This window comes from Perissodus microlepis, chromosome 10 (assembly GCF_051167445.1).
Source record: "Perissodus microlepis isolate ML-2025 ecotype Zambia chromosome 10, ASM5116744v1, whole genome shotgun sequence".
NCBI lineage: Eukaryota > Metazoa > Chordata > Actinopteri > Cichliformes > Cichlidae > Perissodus > Perissodus microlepis.
The window spans coordinates 17961528-17981596 of NC_140470.1; the positions used below are offsets into that span (position 1 = coordinate 17961528).

At 39.0% G+C, this 20069-nt stretch overlaps 1 protein-coding gene across 1 annotated transcript in view; it reads left to right on the top strand.

Moving 5' to 3' along the window:
- ubl3a (ubiquitin-like 3a) overlaps positions 1–2591 on the top strand; it is a 34779-nt gene extending 32188 nt beyond the window's left edge. Inside the window, exon 5 of the mRNA XM_084940439.1 lies at positions 758–2591. Within this exon, the coding sequence (XP_084796565.1) occupies positions 758–810 (53 nt within the window). The 3' untranslated portion in view covers positions 811–2591. The remainder of the gene's footprint in view (positions 1–757) is intronic.
- The last annotated feature ends 17478 nt before the right edge of the window (positions 2592–20069 follow it).

The window sequence follows — 20069 nt, forward strand, 5'->3', positions numbered from 1 at the left end:
GGCTATATTTCAGACAGTGGTGTTGGAGATCTTAGAAAAGTGCCATCAGATTTTGATCCACTATGAAGTACCAACTGGAAAGCATCTGACTTACTACATTTAATACATTTTCAGCATGGCAATGATCCCAAACACACTGCCAAAGCAGGAAAAGCATTAAAACACAAAGTCAGGAGCACTATCACTCATGAATTGGCCTCCCCAAACTTATTAAAGCAGTGTGGGATCATCCTGCCTAAGAAAGTTAAGCCTGTGGTCATACCAAATCTCGATTTTCAAGATTTTTATGCTGTATTTCCACATTTCAGTAAATTGCAGCACCGATTTCCCATTTTAACAAAATGTAAAGACATGAGAGATGGGTTAAGACTTTTACACAACACTGTAAGTGTAGATTTCAAGAGTCTACATTTAAAAAAAAAAAAACGAGGCTATGTTGCTTCAGGTACCACTAGGAAATGTAACAAACTCAAAGAGTTTGAGCAACAGATCCAGTCTCATGAAATCCCAAAATGCTGCTCAGCTGCAGGAGATGGAGATTTAGACCTTCTTTAGAACATTTATGAGGCACATATGTTATATGGTTGTAGTATATCAAAAGTATTTCCATGCAGTGTTGCAGTATCTGAACTTGGCCTACCAGTATGTTTCTAAATCTGTCCTTTTGAGGTGATGTCTGACTATTGAGCTGAGTAACTCTATGACAGTGCTGTGTGGGTGTTTGTTTAATCATGACGTTTGTGTGCTGTGTGTCCAGGTCAGAGGAACAGAGAGAAGACCGGGGAGAGTAACTGCTGTGTCATTCTGTAAATACACACCTCCACCGCCACCCCCTTTCATCCTTTGCATCCGTTCTCGCCCTCCATGTCCTGGACCTAATGAGCTTGTACCTTGTCCTGTAGCCTGTCTACACTGCGAATACTCATAGAGACATTTAACGCAACAAACAAACTCGCACTTTCTCTGTTTTTCCCCTTCTCCCTCATACACATGCATAGAAGGACAGCAGGCTCAGGCTGATCCAGGACAGACTTGGAGAGCAGTAAATTGATTAAAGATAGAGTTGATTCCTTTGTTGTACTTGATTTGCTGTCATAACTGAAAATGAGAAGGAACTGGATTTGCATGTTTTTTTTCTTTCTTTCTTAATGAAATCCTTTTGAAGCCTTCTGCCATACACATGCATGCACACACACATTTGCAGTAAACACACACACACCTTATCGAGCCATCCTCAGGCGGTCTCTTACAAGTCACCTTTCTAACTGGCTCTTTACTCTGGCCGGTTGTCATTGTAATGCAGTGCCCAAATTTGTGCGTGTGGCCTTGTTTTCTCATACAGACCGCTGAGAATTTTAACCACTAACAGCTCATCAGCATACCAACAAACGCGCACGCTCCGACTTCCTGTCCTCACATCGAGCCGCGCGTGCTTGCGTGATACCCCTTAGTGCGGCAGACAAAGCGCAGACGTGCCTGATCAGAGAACTCAAAACATGACACGCACACACACACATAATAACACACACGTGTGTGCCCTCTTTACTGCCCTCGTCTGCATGTGCCCTTAAAGGTCGCAAGAGAGAAACGATTCCCTTTTTTTATGTCGAGAGCGACACATCCCACTCCTTTGAGCCCGCTGTATTTTAGCCAAACGAAGCCTAACAAGCAAACAAATAGAAAACAACCATTTTTTTAAGGTCTTGTTTTTCGATATTTGTTTGTTCATGATTTTTTTTTTGGTGACTGTGTTTTGACAGTCCACTCATATTATCGACCGACTAGTGTTGTGATTAATGAAACATCATGCCAATTTTCTTTCCTCCGTGACACGCCGTCGCTGTCTCACTGTGCCCCCCCTCCCTTTATTTTTATAGCAGTATTGTGAAGGATCTCTCAGACAGTTGCTTTGTAAGCACGGACATTAACTCAGAAGGAAAAGGGTCCTTATTTGTCTTAATTTGCCTCTTAAATCTGCATTAATAAGTCCAGTTTGCACAACTAAAGCATGTGCTCCTTCATTAGATTATTAAAACAAATGTATAAAAAGCTTTGTTTTATTTTATATTTTTCCAGTGGAAGTAATGTTCCAAACTAAGGTAACATGTGTAGAATATATTTAATATGAATCTTATATAGAAAATGACGACTTTAGATCTTGGTGATATACATTATATTGGTGTTTAGTCTATGATTGTGTATACGGTTAGCTTCTAGCCAGTTCACAGTCACTCTCTGACAATGTCTTGTGCTTAACAGCAGCAAATCCTCCCTAATCATTTATGGACTGATGGATTTTTGTTTTCTTTCTTTTGTTCTTTCTCTTTTATTATTCATTTCTTTTTCATTTGTTTATAAAGTAATATAATCCTGTTTCTTTGTGGGGTTTTGTTGTTTTTGCTTTAAAGAATCGCTTTGTAACAGCACTAGGTCTTAAAAAAATATTGTTTATATTGATCAGGGTTCAAATCTGTACAGAGATACACGTTTTCAAACCAATTGTAAATAGCACTAATGCTCTCCCCTCCCCCCCTGCAAACTTCAAAATGGAATACATCTGTAAACTAAATAAAAGTTATTGAAGTGCGCTACCTCGTTGTCATGATTTATTGCACGTGAACTGTAATGTTTTAAGTGCCACTGACTAATCATTCTGTGGGACTTTAACCAGAGGGCTGAACAAGACACCGGACTCCAATCTTCATCTTAACAAGTTCAGCAAATTATTCTAAAAAGAGTTTTTCTTGTTACAGTGACTCTGGTATGTTGAATTTCACCTTGAAACTATCACTCACAGGTTAGTGTTGTAAATAGAGGTGGGCTTAAATTTTGATTCTTCAACTTCTTGGAACAAGTAAAACACATTTAGTCTCTTTTGAGCATCAATATCACAATAATTTAACAAAACTGTAAAATTTGGGATGATGGTGCTGTTAACAGAGAAGCTGCAGAGTATCCAGGTCCTTTGGCTATAAACATAAGCCCAAATCATGACTGCTCCACCGCCATGCTGAAAGTTTGTACGAGGGGTTTGTGCTGATATGCTGTTTGATTTTCATCGAAGAACATTGCTCCAAAAGTCTTTTGGTTTGTCCAGATGCAGCTTTGCAAACCTAAACCATCTTGCTGTGTTTTTTGTTTTTTGAGAGAAAAGCATTTCTAGTGGCAAAAAAACCAAGCCCCGTAGTATTTTTCTAATTGTACTGCCATGAAATGTAGTGTTTAACGTGCTAACTGAATCCTTTAGACACAGCTGAATGCTCCAGATCTGCAAACTGTCCAAACCTCTGTTTTTATAGGTGTACTCACACTTGCTGATGATCAATTAAACAAGTCCATTTAATTAGAAGCAGCTGGCTGCTACTTATCCTTATGGAAGCAGTAGGAGTGTACTTCAGATGACTCCATAGAGCGCTATGAAAACTTTTTCACATGACTGTATGATGTAGAATAGTAGAAACCAGTAGCGGGAGCCTGAATGATTTTATCTGTTTTCTGAGTCATATCAAGATATCACTTTAGACCTCCTGAAGCTGAAAGCTCCTTATTTTCATGTCTCTGTAGAAAAGATGAATGTGTACCAAGATTACACATCATCACAATCTGGTGGTGGAATCAGACAGGCGGTACAAACTAACAAGAAAGCAACACTATCACAGTACACATTGGAGAAAAAAAAGTAATTGAGTATGTGGGAAACATCTTGCGGTATGCTGTGTTGCACAGAATTTGCACGGCTTCATTAAATATACAAAAACACATCAGGTGGGAGGTTAATCCACCAATTTTAGCAGTGGTAGAGATGTTTTAAGTGTTTAAGGCTGTGCTACACAAATAAGAAAAAAACTCAATAGATTTTACTTAAATTTGTAAAAACACTCTTGTAATAACAAAGCTGATTATTCAAAATGATGCAAAAAGTCTAATAATATAATAGCAGTGCCGCTGACACTAGAATTTTATTGTTTTACTGAAAGTTGTTGTTTCAGTAAATGATCTAAAGACTTTTTCAACTGATGTGTAAGATTGCTGCATAAATTATTGATGCACTCTATAAAGCAATATTTTCAAATTCAACATTATTGTCAAGTCTGCAATTTGTTCAGGACGCACACACAGGATCGAAATGTTGTTTCCTCCTTTACTTGTTTTAGTTAAATGAACTTAAATACTTAAATGAAGTATCAGCTATAAATATGAATAATAACATATTTATAGTTGATACACGCAGTAATGATGCGCAATTATTGCTGCGTATAAAAATCTCAGGTGTTTAAAAATGTGAGGGGTACTGCAGTTTTTTGTGTACAAAATATTAAGTATTATTAAGTATTGCAGTACATCTTATGACGCTTCAAAAATGAGTATGGGTACACTGAAAGAAAAACACTACAGATGCAACAACTAAGCATGTCCGTGTGCAGGAGTATGCTTCCTGTGAGGTGACAGTCAACAGTTTCTCACTGGATAAAAACCCCTGATTAATGCTTGTGTTGTTTCTCGTGTTCAACACGTCAAGTAAGTCAGAATGTTGACTCAAAGTTACAGATACAGTCGTACACAGCGAGAAAGAATAAACTCTGATTTGTAAAACAAAAAAAACAACAACGTGATGGCATTGAGTCACTTGTCGAGTTTGCTCAACATCGAGTAGACCAAAGTGCAGCAGGAGGAGCAGCACAGAGAACAACCCAGCCTGCTGCCCTGGGAGAGTTTTGCAAACGTGTTAAACGTCATGTACTCGTCTACTAACGACACACTGAGCAAACAAAATATGTTACATGTGTTGTTTGCTCAGTGGTTAAAGAAATAAAAGATATCTGTCTGAGAATATCACTAGGTGTAAAGCAGTGCAGTGTAAGAGAAGCATAAAGAGCTATTCAAACTGAAGATGCTGACTGTTTCTGTGTTACCAGTGGAGTCCTGTGTAGTTTTTGTCCCTCCTCTCCTCCCTGCAGCCATGCTGTGTCACAGTAACGCGGGCCACATTTAACATGAATACAGCTATTCTTTCTCGAAGAGACTGGGTACAGACAGAGCGGGCTGTGGTTACAGTAGTGAAAAGCACCACTCTCTGTGTGTTTGTGTGTGTGTGCGTGAGGCATTAACCATGCCAGCATCACTTCTGCTTTGCTTCCAAACAATACACCAACAGTATTTGTACAAATCAGTGTTCCCAAGGAAATCTGAGTCTCCGTAAGAACTCCTTCTAATTTGCAGTATGAGCTAAATATCTGTGATCTATACAAATCCACATTTAAGTGTTGAGCTTGGCTGTAAACATTAATAAAACAGGTATCTCTCATGCTTACTTCAGACCACAACAACAGGGTTAAAACCCTGGTGCAGTGATATCTTCTCATGAAGCTTCTCTCAGCATTCCTTTATTGTGCTTACATCGATTATAAGGGAAAAAATATAATTATGGAAAAAGGTCTTTCAAACAGAGTTGCAAGGCAGGAGTTGCCTGAATTCAGCGGGTGAATTCTGTTTGCAGTAAAGATTGAGGATGATGCCATCTTCTGGCAGAATACTTCTATGACAGCTCATCGTTCCACACTATAAATGCACGTCGTCTGATAGCTTTGAGTATTTATTTATTGTGTGTGTGTGTGTGTGTGTGTGTGTGCGTGCGTGCGTGCGTGAGTGTGTTTATATATATAAATAACTATAGGTTGGTGGATGAGTTTTAAGATCAGCTCTGATGAACATGCTGTACCACTTTGGTAACTTCTTTTTTTCTCACTATTCTCCATAAATAGCTTAAAGTCTTTACCATTTGCTTTAAATTGATACGCTCACCTTATGTTGTTTAACAATAAATCTCAACTGCATCTATACCGTCTTTGGAGGGCCTTGAGTGCCAGAATGAATGAATTTAATACATAATTAAATAATTAATTAAGTGGGTCACCAATTAATTAAAATTGGAATTAATTCATGAATTAAATATATAAATAATTAATTAAATGTCAAATCATTTAAAACATTTAAGAAATTATTTATTTATTTACAATTGTAAGAAATAATGACATATTTGATTCATTATTTATATAATGAATGCATTAATTATTGACACATTTAATTAAGAGATAATTTGTCACGGCTGGGGCAGCAGTCGTGTGGAATTATTTAAGGACCCAAAACGCAGGCACTTCAGAAGTGAGGAGGCTTTATTGAAGGAGGTGGAACTAATGCACAAGGCCAGGGAGGCGAGAAACAGAACAGAGTAACCAAAACTGGGAAAACTAAAAAGCAAACCTGAAATGATAACCGAACGGGGAGAGGGACGGCAAGGGACAGAGAGACGCGGGGAAACCACTCAGGGTGACGGAGGACATGAACGCAGACGAACCGGCAACAGGCAGGAGAACACACAGGGCTTAAATGCACACAGCAGTGATCAGAGGATGGGAGACAGGAGGGGAACACACCTGGAACAAACCACAGCTGACGAGACAGGGGAAACGTAAACTGAACACACCCACATGAGACAAGCACCCTCAGAATAAAACAGGAAACTAACAGACACAGAGGACCTGACAAGACACTGAACTTAACAGACTTACAAGCAGACACCGTGGACAGACAGAGGGAACACAGGCAGGCATAAAACAAAACCCAAACACATAGCAAACCTAAACAAAAGACATAACAGAATAAACAAGAACATAGGATGATATAAAGAAACACAAAACACTGAGTCGTCAGACTAAGGACCATGACATAATTATTTATTTTATTCATTCATTTTGGCATTCAAAGCCCTCCATACCCATATATCACAAAGGTAAAATTCATGCAATAAAGAGAAAGCTATTTTCAGTTACTCCCTTTCCTCACAAGAGGTCGCCACAGTAGCATTCATGTCATGTATTTTTCATGTTAATGTTTCAATGTGTTTCAATGGAAGTGAACAATCAATAATAATGTTGCTTTTGATGTTTGATTTGGTAATTGGAAAAGGCTGGACATACTTTATAGACATGTTGCCCTTTTAGCTCAAACATTGATCCATTTATCTGACTCATTTGGAAACACTGGAAAAGAGATTGGTGGCTATACAATATTTAGGGTTATTATCAGGTAAGAAGAAATTTGGAAGAATAATGTAAAGCAGAAAGGAAAGTGGTCGACGACAGATGGCACTTATATGGCAGCTAAAGATCTTCTTTCTGCCCAGAGGGGAAAAGACTTTTATAGTTAAAAGTTCATGAATAATATCAAAGACGTGAATGCAAAGAGCCTGTACTATTCTAATATACAAGCTGTAAATATCAAAGACCACCTTAGGTTAGGTGAAACTCAGCTCTCCAAAGGTCATGGTTACGATTGTGGTCAAAAGTTTACATCCACTCACCATGGAGCTGAATGTCATGGTAATTGTGGTGTTTTATTTTTTCTTTGAACAGTTATTTTTCCAGGGTGGAATGATTAAAAATGATTTTGGATTTCCGCTAATCTACGCAGGCCTAAAAGTACACAAACAGACTGAAAATTATACATGCACCCTCACTAATATTTGATGTCCTTCAACAACTTGTGCATCGCCCTGTCTTGGTCAATATGAGCAGCTGGGAGTGTCCTGTGTGGATCCCTGCCTCCTCTACTTGTCTCGGGTCGAGCCTGCCATTCTCTCACCTGGGCAGCTCACCTGGAGTTAATTTGTGGCAATCAGCGGAGGGTATTTATGGCCAGTTTCACCATTATTTCACTGCCAGTTCATCAACCCACCTAGGTTGGTAACAGGCTCACACTCTTAGCTCGAGAGCCAAGTTCTTATTTGCTTACCTTATCTCCTTTGCTCCTAGTTCCATTGGCTCGCTACGTCACGACAACACCACTAAAACTCACCTCTTGGATTCTCATCACAACCCTCATAGTATTTCAGCCACACTCCAGGAAGTAATTACCAATCACACTAACCTGCCTGCCCTCCTGCCATCACCACTCACGCAGATCCTTAAAAACTCAGATCAGAACATCTAACGCTCCTCTGCCAGTCACTCAGACCTCCCCCTCCAAGCCTTAGCCTTCACCTGCTAAAGTGAGCCACTCCATCTCAGTATCCACTGTACCTCTGGCCCAATCTGTGCACCCACTAACTCTTTCTCTTACTCTTCAGTGTGCCCCCTGAGCACCACTCCACCAGTCACCCATTATGTAACATACCTCAAGCCACCACGCTAGTATTCCCTTACTAGTATCATATTAGCTATCAAGCCGAGGTTCTAGGTTTTGTTTCGCCTTTTCAATCCAATGTCATTGTAAATAAAAGCTTCTTTTTAGTTAAATTGTTATGCTTCCGCACCTCAATCCTGCACTTGAGTCCAGTTCTGGTACAGGCCTCTGCCCCCCTCTCACACAACCAGACACTTTGGTAGCTTCTGACATGATTCTAACTGGATATCTGATGACTTTTGTCACGGTCCTGAGTCTGTTGACTTAGTGATTTTGATTCTGAATACTATTATTTTATGTTTCAGATTAATTCTTAAGATTGTCTCGTTCTTAGGGTTTGGTTTCTGTTTTGTGTTCTGACCGCCTTCTGTTCTGTGTCTATGTTCCCTCCCTGTTGCCATGTCTGATGTCTCTGTGTTAAGTTTACGTGTCTCGTTAGCTCTTGGGACACAGTTCTCTTTTTGTTCTTACTTTATGGCTTTAAAAAATATCGATATATATATATTGTATATCGCCACCCAGATAAAGAATATCGAGATAAGAATTTTGGGTCATATCGCCCAGTCCTAGCTACAAGCATACTCTGATGGGCAACGTTAAATGGCAAACCGTCATACCTACTTAAATTTGTGCTAGAATTACTCTGTGACAGCAGAAATGTGCATAAACTATTTACGGTAAGACGTTTTGCCAAAGTAGGGCGGCTCATTCAGTGAATTTTGATCAGAGCATGGTGAAACTTGGTGTTTGGAGTCAGTAATAGCTCTGGAAGATAACCAGCCTTCTTTAGCCGATTACATGAAGTTTGAAGAATTTCTTGTTCAGTTTTGTTTGTTTAGTGGTCTTGTGCGCATTTATGTAACTGCTCGTTTAATCATGGCTTGTTTTCGTTGTGTTTGGTAGTTGTAGAAATGGTTTATATGAGATTTTAGCTGAGATTCTGAGGTTTCTGTGAATACCACACATGTTGGGGCTTATATTTCTCACCCCATGTTATAACCGATTTGACGTGATCTCCTCCTCTTTGCCCCGGTACCGGGGAGTGGGGCTTAAGTGGTTAAATCTATTTTCATTTGGTTAGCAGGAATGGGGGCAGGTGGAGTTTTGCCCGGTGCCACAGCAGGCATGTCAGTGGGAGGATCTGGGGTTTTCTCTGTGAATTGCTCAGATTTGAAGTGTAATTTTTTTTGCTGTAGAAAGAAGTTTCTTCCCAGAGTGTACAGTGTTTTTGTTAATTTTTATGGAATCAAACTCAAAGTATTGTCAGTACTTCCAGGCTTTAAACGCTGCACGGTCATACTCTTGCACACTCCATATTATCCATTGTTGATCCACAAACATCTGTTACTGCTCATACATCATTGTCATCAGACACTTTCACAAACGAAATCACGGTTTAGTAACGCAGTAACGCAGCCTTCTTACAGGAAAGTAACAGTAATCTAATTGCTTTTTTGCAATAGTAATCCCTTACTTTACTTGTTACTTAGAAAAAGTAATTGGATTACAGTAACACGTTACTTTTAACATGTTACTGCCCATCTCTGGTGTCAAAATCCACTATATAAGATTATTATTAGGCCTATTGTGGGTTTTTTTGTTATAAAAAGGAGAATAACGTATTCTGATTCTGTGAATCTTAGAGAAAGGATTTTCCAACAGCCTTTCTTTTAACTTGTATGGAAAGCAAATCTTAGCAGGGCAAGATCTGGGAGTTCAAGGAACTGGACGAGTGGATTATGTGGATGAGGAAGAGGCAAAGGCTCCTATCATTCCACCAGTAGTTTGGATAGACATTATAGACATGGTAGTGAACAATCAGCTCATGCAAAGCCAGTGTGATGAGGCCTAGAGGAAAATGGAGATGGAATAAGAAAAGTAACTAGAGAAGATGGAGTTAGATAATTCATATGTGGGCCCTGACCTTCTGAGATTTAGGTTACCATAGGTATTAATCCTAATACGTGAATTATCCTTCTACATAAAAATAGAGTTTGGGTTAGCACTGGGCTTGTCACTAATGTTGGCTTAAATTGCAGAGGTTTAACCATTTCATTAAATTGAAACCAACACATATACTACCTTAAGATTATGGACATGGTTGATATTATACTATAGATGTTATTATGATGGACACTGTGTTGATGTAAATCTTCGACTTAAACATGTTTTTCAGACATCAAAGTATCTGTATGAAGAGAAAATCAACGAAATAAAAACCTGGAAAACAAAACAAATGGTTAAAACATATCCTGGCATTTTTTCCCAATATTTTAACAGCCAGAGACAATTAGATCACATTTCTAGATCAAATAAATCCACTATTGTGGCTCTGAGGTTTGTTGCCAGTTTTTGTTCCTGAGATGTGAGTTTTGTTGTTTCTATTTCCCTGTCTCCACCATCCTCCGTCGTCTTGTCAGTGTCCTGACAATCAATCTCCAAAATGCATCTAGAGGATGGAGGAAAGAGCTTTAACTGAGGGTGTCCAGGTGTATCATTTATTGAAGCGCATGAAAGCTGTGCACGTTTAAGTTGTTCTTTACCGTCTGTGTTTGTGGAAAAAGAGATGTTTCATGTTTAAAAATGTAATTAACAGCACCCTTAATATGCATATGATAAAACAACTGTGCATGCACACTGTGCTGTACACAAGAGGTCAATGTGGGCCCTGTTCATTTTTTAAATAAATAATTAAGCTCAACAATCTGCAGTGGTCATTAGAGCAGGGCGATATGGCCAAAAATATTTCTCACAATATATATTTGAAAATTTGCGATAACATTATAGCTGACGATATAACTGATGCGAGACAAAATACAAAATACAACTCCACAACTTTAATAGCACAAAAAACCCATCCATTTATTTTCGCTTAAAGAATCAGCTGTTTTTTATGTGCATTACAGCTATATAAAAATGTAACAGTGCAAATGCAATTTCTTGCTGAAAGTTTAACCAAAAGGCATTTCCAGTAGAAATGGGCTGACATATCCTGAGCATAACCATGTATAATATTCACTGAAGTTAAAAAGAGGTGCTTTGCAACATTAAACTGCAGTGTGCCAAAGAAAAAAGTCAAATGCGTATTTTTTGGACCATAAGGTGCACGGGATTATAAGGCACATTATCTGACTGCTTTGTTTGGCTTAAATCAAACTTTATTCAACTCATTCTTCTTGCTTCCTCCACCTCTGTACCATTGATTCATTAATGCTGTATTCTGTCACAGCCGCTCTATTCTCATGTTGTTGCAGTATATTAATGACTAACTTCGTACTATGAATGGATTATCTCAGTTGTTCTTCTGACTGAAGTTTGGTCCGTTTACAGCACCCTGCCATGCAATTGCATTTGTCTCTAACCATCAGGAACCCTCACACTAACTTTTATCGAGTGGAAAAGTGTTAGCGTTCATCCTGCAGCTTCACTGTTTATGTCATGCTAACATAGCTGTGTCGCTAGCGTTCACATTGCTCATCATTATATACCACCTAGCCCCACTTCAGTAACCCGTCACTGCTGTTTAGTTTCCTGTCTTCATTTATGTTGGAAGTGATAGAGCTGTACGTTTGAATTTTTTCAGAAATCTCTCAGTCAGAACATGGTATATCATGCTTAGGTAACTAGCGAAAGTAGCGAGCTAACTTCCTACTAACTTCTAACTCCGTTAAATGTAATGAATTCTGTTTTCACGGCTGCCTGGATGTTAAACTTAAGTGTTACACCTGGTAAAGCAGGTCGTTTTATTGAAGTTGAAAGAATTTAGACAGTTTTGGGGCGATCGTGGCTAAGAAGTTGGCAGGTCGTCTTGTAATCGGTTTGAGCCCCGGCTCCGACAGTCTCAGTCATTCTGTCCTTGGGCAAGACACTTCACCCGTTGCCTACTGGTGGTGTTCAGAGGGCCCGGTGACGCCAGTGTCCGGCAGCCTTGCCTCTGTCAGTGCGCCCCAGGGCGGCTGTGGCTACAATGTAGCTTACCATCACCACTGTGTGAATGTGTGTGTGAATCGGTGGATGACTGAATGTGTAAAGTGCTTTGGGGTCCTTAGGGACTAAGTAAAGCGGTATACAAATACAGGCCATTTACCATTTACCATTTTTAGACCTGAAGCGGACGGCGTTTTGGACCCAGATTACTCCCAGATTTACGAGCACCTTAGTCCGACAAATACGGCAATAACGACGGCCCGCTTGCATCTTCCACAAAAAAATGTGCTTTGGTGGGTATCTGACGGACAAACACCAAACCTGTTCCACATCACTGAAGTTGCACCATTTTTACAAACCAATTCTGGTTCATCCGTTTCACTCAACAATCCCCTTTCCCCCTTCTCATTCTCCGTTGCCGCCTTGCTTTTTTGGCCATGTGCGTATGAAAACAAAGGCACTGCGTTTTACCCATATGCTATCGTAATATTTTATTTTCTTATCGTTGCCAAACATTGTACCTGTATTACCATGAACGTTATAATATGGACCAGCCCTAGTGGTCATAAACTGAGCAATTACACCACATTTCATAAATATGCTTATAAGTCTGCACAATTCAATTTAATTTTCAACATACTGTAGTCTACAATTACTTTCATGGTTTAAAAGAGTTCAGCTATCAGCCTTAAATGTTCATCAGTTTCTTCATTTTTATTTAAGAATTTATGATTTCTATGGTATTTAAAACAAAAACTTTACATTGTGATATTATTTTTGTCTCAGTTTTCTAACACACTCTGTCCTCATCCCTCCCACTACCCTCAGGGCTTTTTTCTTTACTTCATCATCTTTAACACATCTTCCATTTCTTGTATGCCACACAGACAGGCCCTCTACAAAAATCAAGCACACAAGTCTGTTATGAGTGTAGGCTTCTTTCAGCTGTTTTTCAACATATTTGGTTCAAGGGGCAATTACAGCACCAGCAGCCTGAACCATTTGCTTTCCATTGGAGGTCAAACCAGGTCATCATCACACCATAATTGCAAATTATGCAATGATCCTGATAAGTGTGAAAGTTGAAATTAATGTCCTTATGCACTTGTGTTTATAAAACATCTCAATTTCTCAGTGTCTCAATTTCTGCTCTGACATGTGGATTGTAGGGTCAGAATTTTTTGTAAACAACATAAAAGCATGAATCTATTCTGCCTTGTATCAATGGTTCAGGCTGCTAGTGCTGTAATTGTGCCGGGATATTTTCTTGTCACACTTTGGGGCCCTTTGTACCACCCAAAGCTCACAAAGCTCAAATAATCTCAAACTGTTTTCTTGAACATGCCAAAGAGTCATGTTCAAGAAACCAGATTTCACCAGATGACAGTCCAATAAGCATCTCTGGCAAGTGCGCAGGACATGCACACCTGACAAATCTGCAGCAACTGCAAATGATGTGTCCAAAATCTGCGAAGATTGTTTCCAGCACCTTGTTTAATGAAGAAGAATGAAGTTAGGCCTAAAGGCAAAATTGTGGCAGCTATAAAGGTTATTTATTTATCAAGACAGCCTGCTACATGTAAAAGAAGCCATATCAGCCTTTTCATACTGTTCTTTGCCCCTTGTGGTCAAAATGTAATTTACCTTCAATTATTTGGGGCAGTTGACTATATTACAAATGGGGCCTATACCAAGGCCTATCACAATAAGTAAAGGTCAGTGGAGTCAAGTGTCACACCTTTTATCTTGATTTATTGTGTAACCATATAAAACTCTGATGTATTGCACATTTTTGGCTGAATTGGAAAGTCCCCCCGCCAGCCCTTTGTCTTTGGACCCAGAATGAAGAAGTGGATTGATCACCGTGACCCTTACAAAGCATTGAGTCAGTGAGTATAATATTATGTGAGTTATATGAGATAAACTGAAGGGAATTCATGTGTTTTGATTTAATGTGAGGATTGGCTTCAAAATTAAGCCACTACATGAGGCCACATAATGAACATTACCAAGACTGTGTGTTTTGCTGCAGGCCTTGTAGACCCTGTGCAGAGAAGCACGGGCTTTCATCTAAAAGTCACTAATTCTATTATTTAAAAGAATTTAAATGAAAATTCTCTTTTAAGAAAGAACACTACCTGCTATATTCTGCTTTTTTTCTGTTCCAGAGCAAAAATCCACAAAAATAATAAATAAGATATAAGCTCAAAAACCAAAATGTCATAGTCTGATGTGTAAGAAAGACCCCTGTGATGGAAGCATCTGAATGCACCTTTAAAATGACTAGAAAAAACAAAAAGTTCTTGAACAATTATAAGTTGAGCCATCTGTGTGATAAATATTTGTGTTTTTCTCTGAAGCCACTCAGGATCAATTAGTCAGTTTGGTCATAACAAGTTTAGCAGACAACAGTGTTGTCCTCCAAGGAACAGCCTATTAGGAGTAGAAAAACAGATCAGGCCTCTTGTGGGGGGAAAATGAGAAGATACAGTGGCACTGTGGTGGGATTCCTCTGGGATCAGCCTGAAGAGTAGTTCACAGACCTCTTTGTAAGGATGGAAAGTAAGATCATGCTAATTCTGTAAACCTGTAATCTTTTAGGGCCTTTTCACTTATTATTCAGGCAACTCAGGCCTAGGGACTGTATTACACCAAGTGATTTGGTGAACAAACTCACTGAAAGAGTCAATCACAGATCAATAATTAGGCCCAAAATTCATCAGACAAATACACACAGTTTTGTCTCCATGTCACCACAGTTGATTAAATAAATCAATATGTGACTGGTAGGGGTGCAACAATACATGTATCTGTATTGAACCGTTCGATACAGTGCTTTGGGTTCAGTACGCATATGTATTGAACAATACAAAATTTTTAATTTATTTGATCAACTGTTCTTCTGACGATGCCGTCTGTGTTGAGGGATCAGTGGATCTGCGTTTGATTACTCCGCCTAGGCTGCATTGTCGAGCGCAGATCCACTGAGCGCCGCCCATATGCATTCATTCAAGTTAGCATGGCAACTGCCTCAACGCTACCCAAAATTGAACCTCATCCACCGTCATTCAGATCTGGCGTTTGGAACTGTTTTGGTTTTCATGTGAAGTAAGACCCTACTTAAGCACGTCGTGGACAAAAGTACAACAGTATGCCGAATGTGCCACGCAATGCTCAATTACATTGGTCGGAACACAGCAAATATGACTGCACATTTACGCTGACATCACGCTAATGCAAAGACAAGTGGAAGCAGACAAAAACAAGAAACACGCATGCTACAAACTTTACCCAAGTCATTTAGACAGCCGTTAGCACATGATTCTAAGAGGGCAAGAGATAAACAGGGCAATTGCTACTTTTATTGCTGTCGACAAAATAGCTTTTATTTTGGAAAGAGCAGTTTCTCTGTAATAAACTCTTTTCCACAGATGAGTGATTTCTCCATCAGATAATTTTTATTTTTTATTTTGTTATTTCAGCAACATTTAATTTAAAAACTATACTTTTGAGTTAAAAGAAATAATTTATAATTTGAATAACTTAAAAAAAGGCATGAACATTTTTTTTTGTATCAAAAAAATATCGAATCGTGACACCAAAGTATCGTAACGAACCAAACCGTGAATTTTGTATATCGTTGCACTCCTAGTGACTGGAGCTCACTCATTCAGGTTAAATCTAAGCAGGAGTACATAAAAATGCCTCCAATACCTGAAAAGTTAATGTAACACTTCATACAACCTCTTAAATGAAAACAAACTCTCCATTTGAATCATATCTTGACTGTTTTAATATCTATTATGGTGATGCGTAGAGGCAAAACTCCAAACACTGTCCAACATATTGTGAAACTAAGTGTAAGTTACAACCACAGTGCTGTTTCAGTTTTCTTGGAAATCATCTTGATTACAACACGACGCTACAGAATGTAGATCAGTTTCCTGTAGGCCTAAAGCAGTCTGTTATTTCTCTCTGAGGGATTATCTGAACATCTCTAATATACCCAGGGAACTAATTTCTTTTGTTTGGCAACAATATCTTATTAATATGTCCCTGTGGATAATATTCAGTGTAATAGTTTGAATTTAGAGCCCTTGGAGATTTAATAGTCTCTGGAGTATTTTTTTTTTTCTTTTTGACATTGCTGTATAAGAAGTGTACTGTATGTGAATGTTTTTTCTACCCTGGTGCTTTTCTTTCTTTCTTTGGTAATTGATCTAATCAGTCGCAATAGTCAGAATGAAAAAATAAACAAAAACCAAAGTTAACAAAGTTGTAACCTGTGTTTTCTAGAGCAAATGTCATCTAATCAAATTTTAGTGTTAGATGACATTACTTAAACCAGCAAACCATTAGTTTTATGTTTTGTATTCTGGCACAAAATGGAAGTTCTGGTGCCTCAGGTGAATCAGGAAATCCACACTGACGAGCCTCAAGTGACATAAGTTTGGGAGTATTTTACCCTTTTAAAATAAAAAAACTAAAAAAAAATTATTTATATTTGCCTCTAAAAGTCCCTCTGACTGAGATACCCTCAGCCCCTGACCTCCACCCACCCAAACTACTTTAACTAGCCTTAGCACTCAGGACATGGAAGTGGTATGATGTGTTCAGGATAAGAGATCAGCAATCATGAAATCACTGCCTAATAACCATTTAGGAAAATTGAGTCACAGTTCCTGAAATATCCCTCAGACCTCTGAGAAAGGATCAGGGTTAGTTCCTTTGTCTTTCCCTGTTTTTCATTGGTAATAAATAAAGATTCTTAGACTTTATTCTTGACTTGACTGCAAACAGCTTCACAATTTCCAGATTATATACATCAGTATATAATCCTAAAATATGAAAAATGCTAAATATTGCCCATCAGTTTCCTGTAAAGCAAGGCGTGGGGATGCACAGCGTCAACGCAATATGCGGTTAGCTCGTTAACGTGTTGACGATGTGCAGCCCCACGCACAGGGCGATCCGCAGTAACTCGCTAACAGAGATTTGCCGCGTTAATGCGGTTAAGGTGTTAACATCATTTTAACGAGATTAACGCTGACAGCTCTAATTTTGTCATGTTGCTCTTAGAGAAAGCCAAAAATTCTCTAAATGTAGATTTCTAGTTTAATCTGTTGACCATACGGCAAATTAGCAGACAGATTAAGGTTAAATGCTATTGCGGCAGTAGGTAGAAAAGACTAAAACTGTTGTTTAAACATCAATTTAATGAAATACTAATAATAATCTGTCAAATTCACCAATGTCTCAATAAGAGAATTGTGATAAATCTGTCAACTCACACAGCATTTTTGCCAGCTCTCCTTACTGGCTTGAAGTAAGCTAAACTTTATTAATATAGTAGGTTTTTTCAATCTTACTGACTAAAGGGCTTAAAGAGCTCATGCATTTTAATAATGCTTTTAATACTAAACTCCCGTGCAGTGCAAACAGGTATACACACACACACACACATACACGCACCACAGCTTTTAATCAGCATTGTATGCATTTAACTTAAACATATACTATGGGGAAAATGTATGAACTTTTTTGTAAAATAAGCCACTTTCCTGCCAGTAAACTTACTATCCAATCACCATAATTCTGATTGGTTAAGGGCTCCTAACACTACACTTTCATGTAATTGTATTGAGGAAACTGTGTGTTCACCACCTCCGTTTGTCCTTCTGAGTATAAAATATCATTATCAACACTTTTCAAGTCAGAAGTTAATTTAGTTTAAGTAACCTGTAAATTTGCCTCATCTGTCTGTGTGGAATATGACATCCTCTGGCTGTAAATCCAATGTCATGAAAAATGTTTAACTTCATGAGGCAATTTAATTTTTCCTGTTCTTACAATTTACCTGACATAAGCTCCTTTCTCCCTGGACTACTATAAAGTGAACCTAACAGTTCAAGATGTTCAGTTCTACTGCTCCCTTGTCTTGTTAGTCCCATTTCTCCCAGCTGTGTCTCCCTCCTGTTGCCCATTCCCTGATTACCACCCTGTGTATATTAGCCCTGTGTTTTCCTGTACTCATTGTCGCGTCGTACCCTCAGATCCTGCCTGTGTGTTCCTGTTTGGTTTCATGGTTTGGTTTCTGTTTTTGTTTCATGCCAGCAATAAAAGCTGTGGTTTTCAGTTACATTTTGTCTCGGAGTCCTGCATTTGGATCCACATTTCCACCTGCCCGCACACAGAGCCCTGACAGTCTGTATACATAGACCAGTCATTTGTGCGTTGAATCATATATCGTTTGATCTTTGCTTCATGTATATATTAGTAAAAAGTGCAAAAGAAAAGTCCATATAGGAAGCAGATGTGTTGGTGCAAAAGATTACAGTGCATCTAGAAAGTATTTGTACGGCTCACTTGGTCCACATTTTATCATGTTATAATCTTGTTGCAATCCATCCATTCATCTTTCATGGACATCTGCGGGGACACAGTCTTTCCCAAGGTAGCTGAGAGATGTAATCTCTCCAGCAAGTCCTCGGTCTGCCCTGGGGCCTTCTCGCAGTAGGAGATGCTCGCTCTCTCTCTCTCTCTCTCTCTCTCTCTCTCTCTCTCTCTCTCTCTCTCTCTCTCTCTCTCTCAGGAAGACCACAGCCACTCTTCAAAGCAGACTAATTTCTGCCATTTGTAGCCATGACCTCATTCTTTTGGTCATTAGCTAGAGCTTGTGACCGTAGGCAAGGGTAAGAATGCAGACTGACCGGTAAATCAACAACTTCTGCTTACTTCTCGTGAGGCCTGGTATCAAGATGAGTTCAGGCCTGAGTTAACATATCTATTCCATCCTCGCTCCTTTGTGAGAACCATCTCACACCAGCCCAGAGAGCAGATGTGTTCTCCCTCTGCCCGGTTGCACCACACTCATAGAGTTCTATTTGGATCGCCCTTTCATTCTGTAGACTGATGCCTTGAGCAAAGGGCTGACAGTTGTTTGGACCCAGCAAGGGGATCAAACAACCTGTGGTTTACATCAGCCGAAAACTGTCATCCAGGTCATGGTCGTCTAAAGAGCTTGGAAAGAAAAGCGTCTGGACTTCTTTAAGGTGTCGCAGATAAATACAACAAAATAAAATGATACAACCACGACAAAATTTGTGGTATTTTGTAAATATAATAATAAATGTGAAATTCACTGTGTAATTGTGTAACTTTATTAGCAGCATCCTCTTGAACTGCGCCAACAACATTGAGAGAAACGTCCACCTCTCTGCCCCTTAATGCTATCTGGTTGCTATGGTAAGGTGTAAATATTTCTTTCAAAATAAGACACACAACTACAACACGGGGAAAGAACCAGGGAAACTGAGTTAACGATAAAAAACCCAAAAACCATAAATTTCACACCCGAGCTTCAACTCCCGTGGCCCGGGGGTTGGGGACTGCTGCTTTAAATGGCACATATTGTAATACCCAGAAATTCAAAATTTGATGTGTAGAGTGGTAATGAAGGATATTGGAATACTTTATCATTTCGAAATTTTTTTCAGTTTTTCATTGCTATGATGTTACAGGAGTACATATGATTCATCATCTGATAATGATAGGGGCATGAATGACACATGAGTCAACACAGGGGGTGTTGCCCTTTGCTGTATGCAAGGCCTCACTCATCTTTTCTAATTCAAGCCATTGAATGGAACCTGCCCAACCATGTGTGTGCTGTTGGTGCTTTCTAGCCTGTTTTTACTTTGGTTTTACTAACTTGGTTTAACATAAAGGATCTCCAGAAAGTTTTCTGTTTTGTTTTTAGACTCACCCCATCAGTACTCGGCAGATGGCCGCCCCTCCCTGAGCCGGGTTCTGTCGGAGGTTTCTTCCTGTTACAAGGGAGTTTTTCCTTATGTATTATTTTAGGTCTACCTTACAATATAAAGCGCCTTGAGGCAGCTTTTGTTGTGATTTGGCGCTGTATAAATAAAATTGAATTGAACTGAATTGAGACTCTATGAATC